Source organism: Ostrinia nubilalis, chromosome 24 (genome assembly GCF_963855985.1).
Source record: "Ostrinia nubilalis chromosome 24, ilOstNubi1.1, whole genome shotgun sequence".
Classification (NCBI taxonomy): domain Eukaryota; kingdom Metazoa; phylum Arthropoda; class Insecta; order Lepidoptera; family Crambidae; genus Ostrinia; species Ostrinia nubilalis.
In genome coordinates, this window is record NC_087111.1 from 1,211,488 (window position 1) to 1,224,876 (window position 13,389).

Sequence of the window (13,389 nt, forward strand, 5' to 3'; positions counted from 1 at the left end):
ACACGGGCAGAAAATTATGCTGTACCCGGAGCACGAATGATTATCGTTTATAGTAATCTTTTTTTTGTATGAAAAGCAGAGCAACGTCGTTACGGTTGTTTAAGCAGTATGATTTCTATACGATTACGAGAGTAATTCAATGGGGCACACTGAAAACCAGCGCCGTGGCCTTCGTCACCGTGGGCCACGGCATATGCTGAGTGGGGTCCCGTTGCAGTGGGCATCTTGTTGGTGAATGGGTGGCACTGCTCAGTTTACTCTTGTTTTTATTTTATTTTTTTTCTTCTTCCATTATTATGTGCCACTGTCATGTCTATGTAATTGCCTGTATTTGTGTGATGTCCATTGTAATAAATGTATCTTTCTTTTTTCTTTCTTTCTAATTCGAGCTCAAGGCACTGAACAAGCTTGTTAGTAAACAAGCACTTATCAACGAGACTTGTTATGTCCAGTAGCATTCCAGGATATATTTAGCAGCAAGCAGAGATACTCCAGACGGCATTATAAATAACTATTGCACTGTCAGCTACTTTTGCTCAGCTAGTTCTTAGGGTTGACTCTACATTTTAGTCCACTAAGATTTATAATGCAAAGTAAACTAGATAGCGCTGTGTGAAATTGTCCAAAGATAGTTATAAAAAAAAACCATGTATCTATGTTTGTTTTTTATACATTGATACTAAACTACATCATCATAAATCTGATCAGCTTAATCATTGACCTTTTAATTAATTTTGTTGCAGAAGAATTGAAAAAAATCCTATTTTTCGTCAGATTTTTTTAAATTGTTTCAAATAGTGTGTGAGATAAAGTACGTTAAATTATTTATTGTAAATTATGTTATTTTCATGTAAAATATGGGAAATTAAAACATAATGACGTAATTTTATTTGTTATTTTAAATTAAATCATTTAAAATAACAAATAAAATTACGTCATTATGTTTTAGCAATTTGTAAGAGAGTCAACCCTAGAAAGTTGACAGGCTAGTATTTGTCTTCGCTGTGATAAGAAGTGAGCCTTCGTTGAATCATTCATTTTGTGCACAAAGCTAACTGACTGTTTAATCAGTTTGAAGAACAGGGTCCCGTAGAAAACTTAGAGCGACCCTGACTCACGTAAGAGGGGTAGGTACCGTACAATTTTGACATTTTGAACAACATGCACTTTTATACTATCGTACAATAAACGAAGGTAGACTTTTAAAAACACTCCTATTCCCTGTTCCAAGTGTCTACCTATTACTACTCACGAAAGACAGCCATTTGGGCACAGAACCTTAAAAATATGTCAGAACTGTGGAAAAGAGGGTAATGTTTAGCAGCATGAAGTTTGTGGCTCTCTGTAGATCACTATGACTATTCTTTCGTCACACGAGGCCACAAGTAAAGTTTTTCTTGAAAATAAATAATATTACAAGTTGAGAGGGTCAAAAAAGCATGAATTTACTAAACGCGAACGAATGCTTGAGGCAAAACGCCGATAGTGAAGGCCCGCGTTCCCGACTCATATGGCTACCGAGGGCAACGTCAGGTTTTTAGTGGGTAGGCCTTGCCCTTATGCCCCCGCGGCTGATGGGTATACAAATCAATGTATTACCCTGACGAAAAAAAAGGAAGCATGAATTTACTAAGTTACTCAATTGGCTACTTTTGTAATCTATTACTACGAGTATTACATAGTCTTTTTTCTGAGAATATTAGCAGCTGGAGCGAAATCGTCAATCATCACTGTCTTGTATTGTGACTCGTAGACAGTGAAAGTATCTTCTCATTTGATATCTAATTGAATTAAATTGCAGATTACCTACTGTTTATTTTCTAAATGTTTTCTATACTAGTAAATATTTATAATAAATCCGTAGAAATACCGATTGATAATGATTTCTGTTGCACAACATTATTAGTGTTGAAAATTGCTCTTAATTAGAACTCGTTTGTTATAAAACAGTTACAATAGTTTTTGTTAAGTTTGCCTTTCACGTTTTTTACCCGACTTAGGAATTTTGTCAGGTTTTATCATTTTTGTGGCCAAAAAAGTTTCCCAAGGAATTTAGTATTTCTGTCTTGTTTAATCTATTCATCTTATGTTTCTTTTGAATGTTAACAACCTTATTTGAAGCATCTCACGTAGGTACATACATTACTTTAACAATAAAAAGTGGCAAAAAATTCGACTGCGTCATACACCAAATTAAGTGCTAAAATTATGGTGACCATTAAGTAATGATGACCTTCGAAAAATGGGGTTCGTACTTCGAAGTAAAGTTACTTAAACGAATTTTTTTTACATAAAAAATAATTATTTCCTACATTACCTTTATCTAACCCTAAAATAAACACAGGCTAGGTTTTATTTACCAACTGTTAACTAATAGTTGATGAAATTCCTTTCAACAGTGAAATAATTTATTACTATCCATGTAGGTAGGGGTTTCAGGTTTTGTAGCCCAATACACGAACCGCAGATTTTTTCACTGCAGGTTAATTCGTTATTAACTATTACAAATTCTTTTCAATTTGAGTGTCTTGTGTGGGATTCGAACCTTATAGCATTCTGGCTCAAGAAAGTTCGTCTTCGTGGTCCACTGCTGAACATAGGCCTCCCCCAATGCTTTCCATGCTGCCCGGTTGGTAGCGGCCTGCGTCCAGCGCCTTCCTGCTACCTTTACGATGTCGTCGGTCCACCTCGTTGGTGGATTGTTTACTTCTTATTACCGATAATTATAATTATTATGAAATCTCAAAAGAAACTTCAGCCGATTCAATCTTCCTCAATATTATATAAATACGTAGTACTCGGCCTCACACATGTCTGTGCTATTTATAACATTTTGTCATGAGGAACGCAGCCATTGCCAATTCTAAAGATCAGGTCAGTTTGCATCCAAATATATTGCAACTAGCTTATGCCCGTGGTTTCGCCTGAAATACAGACTGAAATTATCACTAAAATACCTAATCATGCAAACCGCGGTCAACAACACAACACCGTGCTAAAATCAAAACAGTCTTCATTTGTTACTTGAGAAGTGATGGGCCCATAAAAATCATGCATTATCTAACACTTTAAAGTTCTTTGTTACAGATTATACCATTATTTTGGTATGATCCACGCAATATAACAAAATATCTTCGTTTTACAGTTATAGAGTTCTTTCATACGTAGAAACTTGTTTAGATAGCGCCCACATTTCTCCTAACTCCTATGTTTTTTTCCCTTTCACCATCAATCCCTAATTTTTAAGTGACCCCTATGAAAACTAAATTCCTGAATATTACCAGGGGTCACTTAAAAATTAGGGATTTATGGTGAAAACGGGTATTACAGTATTAAACTATAATGAGAAATATTATTTTTACGATATTGTCTGTTAATTAATAGAAATCGATACACATCAACGCACGTCACGTGAAGAAAATAGGAAAACGCATTTTAACAAGGAAACAACTGTTAATAGTGTTGTCAAGAACACAGAAATAACATCTCTATCAACTTTATTACGTCGTAACTAAACTGTAACATAGTTTAATTAGACAATTGATTTATGTACCTACATTTGTTTTGATTTGTGCGTATTCCATATGTAAATAGAGTAAGTTAACATAATAATAGTAAAAGAAACATCTCTGTTGTGTACCCACAGTTCGTGATCACAAAACCGTGTATACACACGTGATGCTAAGTGGATTAAGCTAACTAACTGATGATTCATTATGGCGCCACAATGATTCGACAATTTTTTTCGCACAATCTAATAGAAACTATTTTTTAAGGCAGGGTCTTCCACTGCTAATAATATTGAAAGGTTATGTTGTGACGTTGGTAGAGCAAATAAAAATATTTTCTTTGCTTCGGAGGGCACGTTGAGTACTGTGGAACCATGTCAGATATTATCTAAGGTGGTATTAAGTTGAATGTTACAACCAACATTAGGTATGCAGAAAAAATTAAGGACAATTAGAGTCACATTGTATCGCGAGAAATGTTTTGTACTCTCCCACTGGCATATAGGGACGACCAGTGAGCTATGTGGGAATCTCCCCGCCAGAAGGGCGGGCCTACCCACTGCCGTTACTGGTTTGAATTGTCTCTAATGTCGCAAGCTGCATCTTTATGGCGTCCCGCCAAACATTAACATGTACACCGGCTTATTGTTTTCGCAAATCGTGCGTGTAGAATCCGTCCCGTATGGGGATCATACATATCATGGTGTACTGATAACTATATTCTATTAGTGCAGCACTGTAATCTGTTTAACATAAGGTAAGGTACATTTCTTAGTATTGTTATGATTTCCTGTAGGTGCTTACTGATCTTGTAAGTAGAGATAATTTGCTGTAAATACGTGGGTAGAGTTAGAATTATTTTAGACTAATTATTATATTTATGTCTGATTCCACGAAGCTTAATTCGATCGTGCAAGTTAGTTCATTTGGACCGAAGTTATAGGGGAGAGTTCGGTATATTGTACCGCCGGGTAAATTGTACCACCCTCATATTTCGTAAAGTATTTATTGAATGTCTGTAATTGCAACACTCAGCGATACACAACTAAAATCAATTAATATCGGTCATGTGGTTTTTGCCGTGACAACAAACACGTGTGTTTTATTTTGAAAATTATTTTTTCATTGTTTTCAAGTAACTTTTGACAATACATGTTTAGTTTGTAATTTTGTTCAATTTAATCACAGGGTGTTTCTAATATATTATTTAGAAGCGTAAATTAGTCTGGATTACAATTATTTGAAACATTTTTCGGTATCTAAAAGCTATATTTTTTACCGATTTTTTAAAAGCACTATCACCTAGTCGGCTAAATTGTACCACATCAAGTTGTATGGAACTTTACCAAAGGATTTTGAAAATTTTTTTAGTAAATCATATTTTGAAGTTATAATAGCGTAGTTATGTTTGACTAACAATAAATGAAAGCAAAAGACTGGCAAAGTAGATTAGGTACAAGTGTGCGTTACAATAATTGGAATTACAAAACTTGTACTTAAAATCGTGATAACGTGTAAAACAATATCGATTGTCTATGTTATTAAGCAAATAAATACTGTTCTATCTAGTATTAATAATAAGAACTTTACAACTACTTTATTCATTGATCTCTCAAAAGCGTTCGATCACGTTTCACATTCATTATTGCTAGAAAAAATGGAAACAGTTGGAATTAGAGGACCTGCTTTGGAATGGATAAGAACTTATCTTTGTGGCAGACAACAGTGCGTCGTTATAAATAAACTAAACCAGAATAACGAAGTTACACCTCACTTTTCTGAATATAGGATTAGTGAGTGTGGCGTACCACAGGGAAGCGTTTTAGGCCCTGTATTGTTCCTTATTTATGTAAATGACATTACCAATGTAACGGACCACAAGTGCATTATGTTTGCTGATGACATTTCCATCATAGTGACATCAAACAAATTAATAAATACTATTCTTGACCACGAAAATGACATAATCGATACAATTAATAAACTGATTAAATGGCTTGACATGAACAATTTAAAAATAAATTTAAGTAAGTCTAATTATATACATTTTAACAACTATCAAAATACGGAATCTAATAAAATGAACATCCACTACAAAGACACAATAATTGAAGAAGTTAATAATGTAAAATTTTTGGGTGTAACTATCGATAAACATATTAATTGGAAAACACATATAGATAATATCTGTAGTAGAACCAATAAATTTGTTTTTGCATTAAGGCAGGTTAGAAATGTAACTAATGTAAAAACAGCCATTACAGCATATCATGCTTACATAGGCTCTATACTACGCTATGGCCTTATAGTGTGGGGCAATGGTACAGGTGTACAAAGAGCATTTATTGCACAAAAAAAATGCTTGAGAGCAATATGTGGACTTCCTCCACGCACATCATGCCGGCCATGGTTTGCAAAGCATGGTATACTGACTTTAACATCTCTGTATGTTTATGAAATTTGTGTATTTGTACAGCTTAACAAAACCTTATTTACACGGGCATCCAATGTGTATCCAAGAAATACTAGAAACTCCAATAGACTGGTTTTTAACGATATGCCTAAAACAGCGCAGTTTAGTAAGAGCTGTATAGCCATGTGCATAAAAGTTTACAACAATATACCAGATAACTTTAAAACTCTAAACAATAAATCGTTTAAGACAGCCTTGCTGAGGTGGTTACTGACTAAAACATTTTATGACTTAAAGGAATTTTTTGATGATAATAAAGGTATTCATTAAATAAGTACTAATACGAAATGGGTGCTCTGCGGAGACGATATAAATTTGCATGTCTATTTTATTCGACTAAACATGTTGTGTACTCGCTTATGAATTTTGTAATAACTATTTTCTACCATGTTTTATGCAAATAAAGATATTTATTATTTTATTATTTATTAACTACTGTTCCTTTTCGTTTAGTAATTTGGTAAGAATGTATCGCATAATATTTTGCCATAGTTTTTTTATAGGCTTGAAATTTATTGAAATCCAATTTAGTAACCCTGTGGTACAAATTATCGAACCGGTTGGCTAAATTGGACCGAAGCTCTGAACTCGTACTTTGTTGGTTTGTGCTAAATATACAACAATCATGTTAATTAATACTTATGAAATAGTAAGTTGAATAATGTATCTTTTATTATATACCATGGACATTAGCAAAAACAAAAGAAAACTATGTGTAAAATGGGATTGAAAAAAACTGGTCCAAATTAGCGGACTCTCCCTTAATTATAATTTGTCAGGGGTATTCACCGCCTTTACACCTACTGACAGTTGTACCACAGAATAATAATAAGTACTGTTGCTACTCGTATAATTTATTCAACTAAACTTTTGATAACGTTTTAGTACATACAAAACCGTGAGCTGAAAATGATCAGTTTCCTTTTCATTTTATTGTTGTTTATTTAGGACAACAAACAAGATTAGCACTAATCTAAAACAGCTTGATACAGATATCTTGCTTTAAGGCTGCAATAACATTTCATTGTTTTGTTCAGAAAGTAGTGTTTATTATAGGTACAAAGGAAATTATTGCTAAAGAGCCACTAAGTATTTAAAGTTTTCCACTTCTTGAAAAACAACTAAGTACTCTCTCAACTTGGGGATTTATTTGAGAGAGTCGAACTACTAATTTATTATTTATATTAATGTGTGTGTTTTTGTAACAACTAACAACTGAGGTTAAAATTGAGGTCATAACCCTGTGTCAAACTGAATGAGCCACCAAATGTGTCTCGCGTCTAAAATACCTACCTAACTAACTAATAAGAGTAAAACTGGAAATAAACAAATAAAGTTAACATTTAATTTTAAGGGCTTGTCCCCACAACCATCCAGTTTGGCGGGATCCAGTAATACAGCATCCCGCAAAACAGCATTAGCATGTGAACACACTAATCTTATGTGTTGTTTGAAATTAGAACTACAAATTCGGACGGATCGGTTTTATGCGGGATACTGCACACTACATGTATATTACTAAAGGCTCCTGCAAAAAACTGGATGTCTCCGGGAGGCAAGCCTTTAGTGTGCTCCTCTTGGGTATTGAACTTGTAACACAGGAATAAGCGAGGCACTCACATCCGACCACTGGACCATATACAACCGTAGGCGTAGGCAGAAGGCAATCATATGACGTTTGTCAGATCTGTTTAAATCATTATCACATTGTTACTGATTAGCAAATGTCTCAACGAGGCTTAAACGCTGTTTGCGTTTAAACTTATAATGTTTGCGTATGAATTAGCAAGATATATTTGTTTGTTTAGAGCGTTAAAGTTTGGTGACTGGCAATTAGAAATGCAAGCATACAATACCTTAGTTGTAGGTGCGTAGGATAGATTTTGAAGTATCCATTGATAGTATAAATAACAGAGGCGTCAATGTGTGTTTGTACCTATGTTAATAAGGGATAGGTAAAAACTGAGTATGAGTATGTATATTGACTAATGCAAATATAATTAATGATTTATGGTACTATTTATATACATTAAATATTTGTATTTGATAGCGGAAGTAGCAAAATTACGATACAACGTTATTTTAAATGAACTAAATACAAATAATAATTATAATAATCATGATTAAACTAAAAAACATTTAATTAATTATTTATAGTCACATTTGTGTACGTACATTACACATTAGTATTTGATGCTGGAAGTAGTTAAATTACGACAGTATATGTACCTAGTTAATTTTGTTTCAAGTTTGAGTTCTTATTGTACGAAAATAGCATCGATCAATACCTGAAACTCCAGTTGAAAGAAACTCTACACCTGTTGTGTTGTGTTGTGAGGTAATAAAGTAAAACTAGACTCCTTTGCTTCAGGAAAATACATATTAAGTACAACATTAACAAGTTTTCAGTAGCATCACAGAATAGTTAACAATACGTTGGTAGCACTTTCAAACTCTTCAATAAGTAAACCCACAATTTTTTCACCACATGCTCAAATACCTCTCTTTTATCCGGGAATAACTCCTGGTATAACTGGCACATTGACAGTTTCAGTATTGGAAATGTCTCAAAATGTCGAATAACTGACGATTTATTCTGAGATTAATATTTAGGTACTCTTGTTTGGTCTAATCCACCGTCATCGTCATCATCATTTCAGCCATAGGACGTCCACTGCTGAACATATGCCTCCCCCAATGACTTCCACATCACACGGTTGGTAGCGGCCTGCATCCAGCGCCTTCCTGCTACCTTTATCAGGTCGTCGGTCCACCTTGTGGGAGGACGCCTCACGCTGCGTTTTCCGGTACGCGGCCTCTGCTCCAGAACCTTGTTGCCCCATCGGCCGTCAGTTCTGCGTACTTTGTGCCCTACCCATTGCCACTTCAGCTTGCTAATCCGTCGGGCTATGTCAGCGACTTTAGTTCGTTTACGGATCTCCTCATTTCTGATTGGATCTCGTAAAGAAACACCGAGCATAGCCCTCTCCATAGCACGCTGTTCAACTTTGAGCTACTGTATAAGGCCTATAGTGAGAGGCCACGTGTGTGAGTGTGATAATCCATCCTAAGAGTCTGTATTTATCTATCTCTCTATCTTTCCAGAACCATGAATTCCGGCTGGCTGGCATGGGAGTGCATAGTCTTCGGGGTGTTCATAGCGGCCACCTCCTGCGTGCCTCTCTGGCAACGGCGGAGGGACGCGAGCGAAGCCGGGGGCAGCGCCAAGCGAGCGTACATATTCGCGGGCGGCGGCGTGTCAGTGATCGCCATGATACTGTCCGTGGCTAGAGGGACACTTGGAGTCAGATCCTTTCTTGGTAAGCATCATCATCATCATTATTATTATTATTATCATCATCATCATCAAGTTGTTTAGTCTTCACTGCAGGAGTACGACTCTGTAATTGACCAGAGGCAAATACATAGCACAAAATCCACAGTACATAGCGCAGCTTCTTCTCGACACTGGTCCACCGTTTTTTGAAAGAATATTAGTCAAAAAAAAAAGTCAAAATTTCTTTATTTGTTTAGACTAAATAGTTCTTACAAATCGTCATTTTGCTCTTAAGGAGCCTCTACATGTCTCATAATCTTTTTACCCTACCAGCGCTTCGAGACCAACATTTGGCAAGTGCTGAGAAGAAGCGCCGCAACAAACTCAGTCACCACTGTCTGCCGGTTAATCCAAGCACTAGAGTTAACGCTGCTGTGTAAAATGACAAAGTTTTGACAGGCCTAAAAAATTAATATGAATTCAAAATGTAAATTAATGTAGGAGGAAAATATTAAAATTGCAAACAAAACATTATAGGCTGTACTAAATATAGTGTTATTGTCATAACAATGGGCCATAATAATAATTATTACTTATGTTCATAAATAAAATAAAATAGGCTTTAATGATATTTATCACCGCATTTAAAATATGTCTTATACCCTGTCAAATACGTAATTAAAATATAAAATTTATTATAGATTATAGATGAAATTACCAATGAAGAAGGAAGAATTGGTAGTAAATTACTGAAATTGCTTTTAATTTCATTTAATATTCTACGTCTATAAGTATCCATAAGTTCATTCCTACATTGCCTTCATTGATGTACCTACTACATGATTACTACAACACAATACTAACGAACAATATAAAATCGCATATAAATCCTATTTTAACATCATGCATCACCGTCACTCATCACTTAGAGACTGAGGCTTTTTCTACTTAAAAGTCAAAGTCATAATATTTTCAGCAATACGGCTTTTAAAAAGCGCTTTTACATGTCCCAGTATTACTTTAACCCTACCACTGCTTTGGAGCAAGAAGTAAATGGACTATAATCGTTAGATCATCATCATCATCTAAGCCATAGGACGCCCACTGCTGAACATAGGCCTCCCCCAATGCTTTCCATGTTACCCGGTTGGTAGCGGCTTGCGTCGTTAGTCGTTAGATAATGTCTGGATTTTGATTACCAATTGAAACCAAATGCCCAATGAAAGCTAAAGTGGCAATAGGCAGGGCACATTACGCAGAACTGACCGTCGGTGGGGCAGCAAGGTTCTGGAGTGGAGGCTAGGTACTGAAAGCGGCGTGAGACGTCCACAAGGTGGACCGACGACCTCATAAAGGTAGTAGGAAGGCGCTGGATGCAGGGCGCTACCAACTGATTAATCTGGAAATCATTAGGGATGGCCTATGTTCAGCAGTGGTCGTTCTATGACTGATTATGATGATGATGATCCATGAATGAAATAAACTGGCTGTGGCATTAACCACCAAATTCATTTATAAAAACAATTCAGGCTCGCGATAAAAAATAACAATTAGTCATAGCATTACCTAATTAGTTAAAATTGTTCACGGAAAAGAAATTATCAAGAACATGAAAAGTCAGAAGTGTTTCTAATCAATCGAAAATGCATGAACGACTTTTATTATCGAACAATGATTCATTTGATAGTCATAGAGTAAATTGTTGACAGATGTGACTAACGGTACGCACTGAGAACGTTGACAGGGCACAGTTTGTTTCGTAAATATGTGGTTTTAACGTGCAATTATGTTTGGTTTGTGACAATTGACATTATATTAGTTTAACTATTGTGTTTCCTGTGATTGTTTCTTTTATGTGACCTGTTATTTTATATCTGACTGTATATTTTTCTTACAAATTAGCACGTATTACAGTTAGTTAAGATTGATCGTTTTCAAACATTTTGATTCGAAAATTGATTGATAAATGATTAACAAAAACAGTCATGTAGTCCGAACAGTCCCGTTGTAGACTGGGAATTCTTATAATCCATTTAAACTGGGTCTACTTTGCACTATTAATATTTTAAATACCGAAATAAAATAATATATTTACTTTAATTATATTTAAATACAATTATGTAAATACTTACCCTAAGCCGGCAGACAGTGGTGACTGAGTTTGTTGCGGCGCTTCTTCTCAGCACTTGCCAAATGTTTGTCTCGAAGCGCTGGAGGTAGGGCAAAAAATCTACTACGAATTGCCAGTGAAGCAAGAATTAGCTTGCAAATATTAAAGACGTTAATGACAGGACATTAACTGTAAAATTATAACAATGACGTGCGCAAGTTTAAGGTAAATATATTTTTTTCATCTTCATTTTTTCTTGTGGGAGAATAGTTAATGTAGGCGCGATATACGCACATACGAGTAGAAATATAAGGAAGTAAGCAATTTTATAACATTCTTTTATAAACACGTAATGCGTTTTAAATGGGTTTTTTTGGGATTAGACGTTGATTTGTAGTAAACATAATATTATCATACGAACAGCTTAGCTCAAAAGCATTTTTATTTAGTTTTTTACGTTATATAGTTCAGTTTTTTGATTAAACGAAAAACGAAAGTAAATTATAAATGAACAACTTGAAAAAATCGAACTGCCTAAGGCGGGAATCGAACCCCCGACCTTTCGCTTGCCGGGCGACTGCTCTTCCATTCGACTCTAATCGATAAGAAATGTTAATAACTATTGAAAGGAAATCACCAACTGAAATCATTTAGTTAAATCTTAGACACATCTTCCAGACAACTACAGCTGTAGGTTTATTAGAAATAGAAAAAGGGTTACAATATTAAATGGCCATTTAACATTTCAGTATGAAAGTATAACATACATTTTTTAAATAATCTTTAATGCAGCCGTAAAACTGTAAATTGTCTTTAACGCAGCCTTTATACACCTCAAATAATGAGTAACATTATCAACACCGCGGAAAAAGAAAACAAAAGGGTGCACGCAAAACTAGGTTAAGGTTAGGCACCTTATCGTGTCCCTAGCTCTGCATGACTCATCTGTAACAATAATTAATCTTTGTCATGTTTTAATCATTCTTAACTTACTGGGTTTTACAATACGCACGTATTTCTACCTATTTCCTTTGAATAGTTCCTTTGACGTAGATGACTAAATGGTGGTTGAAATCTAAGGCAATACTTACCTATGACGTACCTACTTGGAATGTATAAAATGTATATTATTTCCTCAATATTGCAGAATCCAGTAAAGATCGTCTCGTTCGTTCGTTCGTTTCAGCCAAATGACGTCCCTGCGTGATCGAATCAGAAATGAGGAGATCCGCAGGAGAACTAAAGTGACCGACATAGCTTGCAGAATTGCTAAAATCAAGTGGCAGTGGGCGGGGCACATAGCTCGTGGAGACGATGGCCGTTGGGGCAGAAAAAGAATCAACACCTAATTATTTACTAATAACTGGTAGTTTCAGCCGAAAGACGTCCACTGCTGGACAAAGGCCTCCCCCAAGGATTTCCACAAAGACCGGTCCTGCGCCGCCCGCATCCAGGCACCTCCCGCGACCTTCACCAGATCGGTCCAATAACTAGTAGAGAAAACTTTAAAACTTACCTACTTGCAACTATGCTTATCGTAACAGCATTATTTAAAATATGTTAATAGGTATGTGTTTCGGCAGTTGGAAAGTAGACAGTTACTCTACGAGTGAAAAGCCCCGTTTATATAAAATGAAAATTTATTTCATTTCTTTACACTTTAAGAAATAAACGTGCACTTGTAATAAGGTTTTTTTAGTTTCATCGGATATACGAGTTCGTTCGTTCGTTTCATCCGAAAGACGTCCACTGCTGGACAAAGGCCTCCCCCAAGGATTTCCACAAAGTCCGGTCCTGCGCCGCTCGCATCCAGGCACCTCCCGCGACCTTCACCAGATCGTCGGTCCACCTAGTATATACGAGTACTCACATAAGAAAATAGCAGAAACTGTCATACTTGTATGTTAGAAACAACCTCAAATATTGTATAAGAACAAAGCACTTTGTAATTTAATTACTTACGTAATAATTACTGTCTTTAGAGTCTAAAGTGCAAGCTACACATCGTAATACGTGCAAC

General features: G+C 35.6%; 1 protein-coding gene across 1 annotated transcript in view; it reads left to right on the forward strand.

Moving 5' to 3' along the window:
- Positions 1-13,389, forward strand: part of LOC135083726 (sodium-coupled monocarboxylate transporter 1) — a 50,602-nt gene that overhangs the window by 5,857 nt on the left and 31,356 nt on the right. Inside the window, exon 2 of the mRNA XM_063978449.1 lies at positions 9,088-9,302. Coding sequence (XP_063834519.1) covers positions 9,092-9,302 — 211 coding nt within the window. The 5' untranslated portion in view covers positions 9,088-9,091. The remainder of the gene's footprint in view (positions 1-9,087; positions 9,303-13,389) is intronic.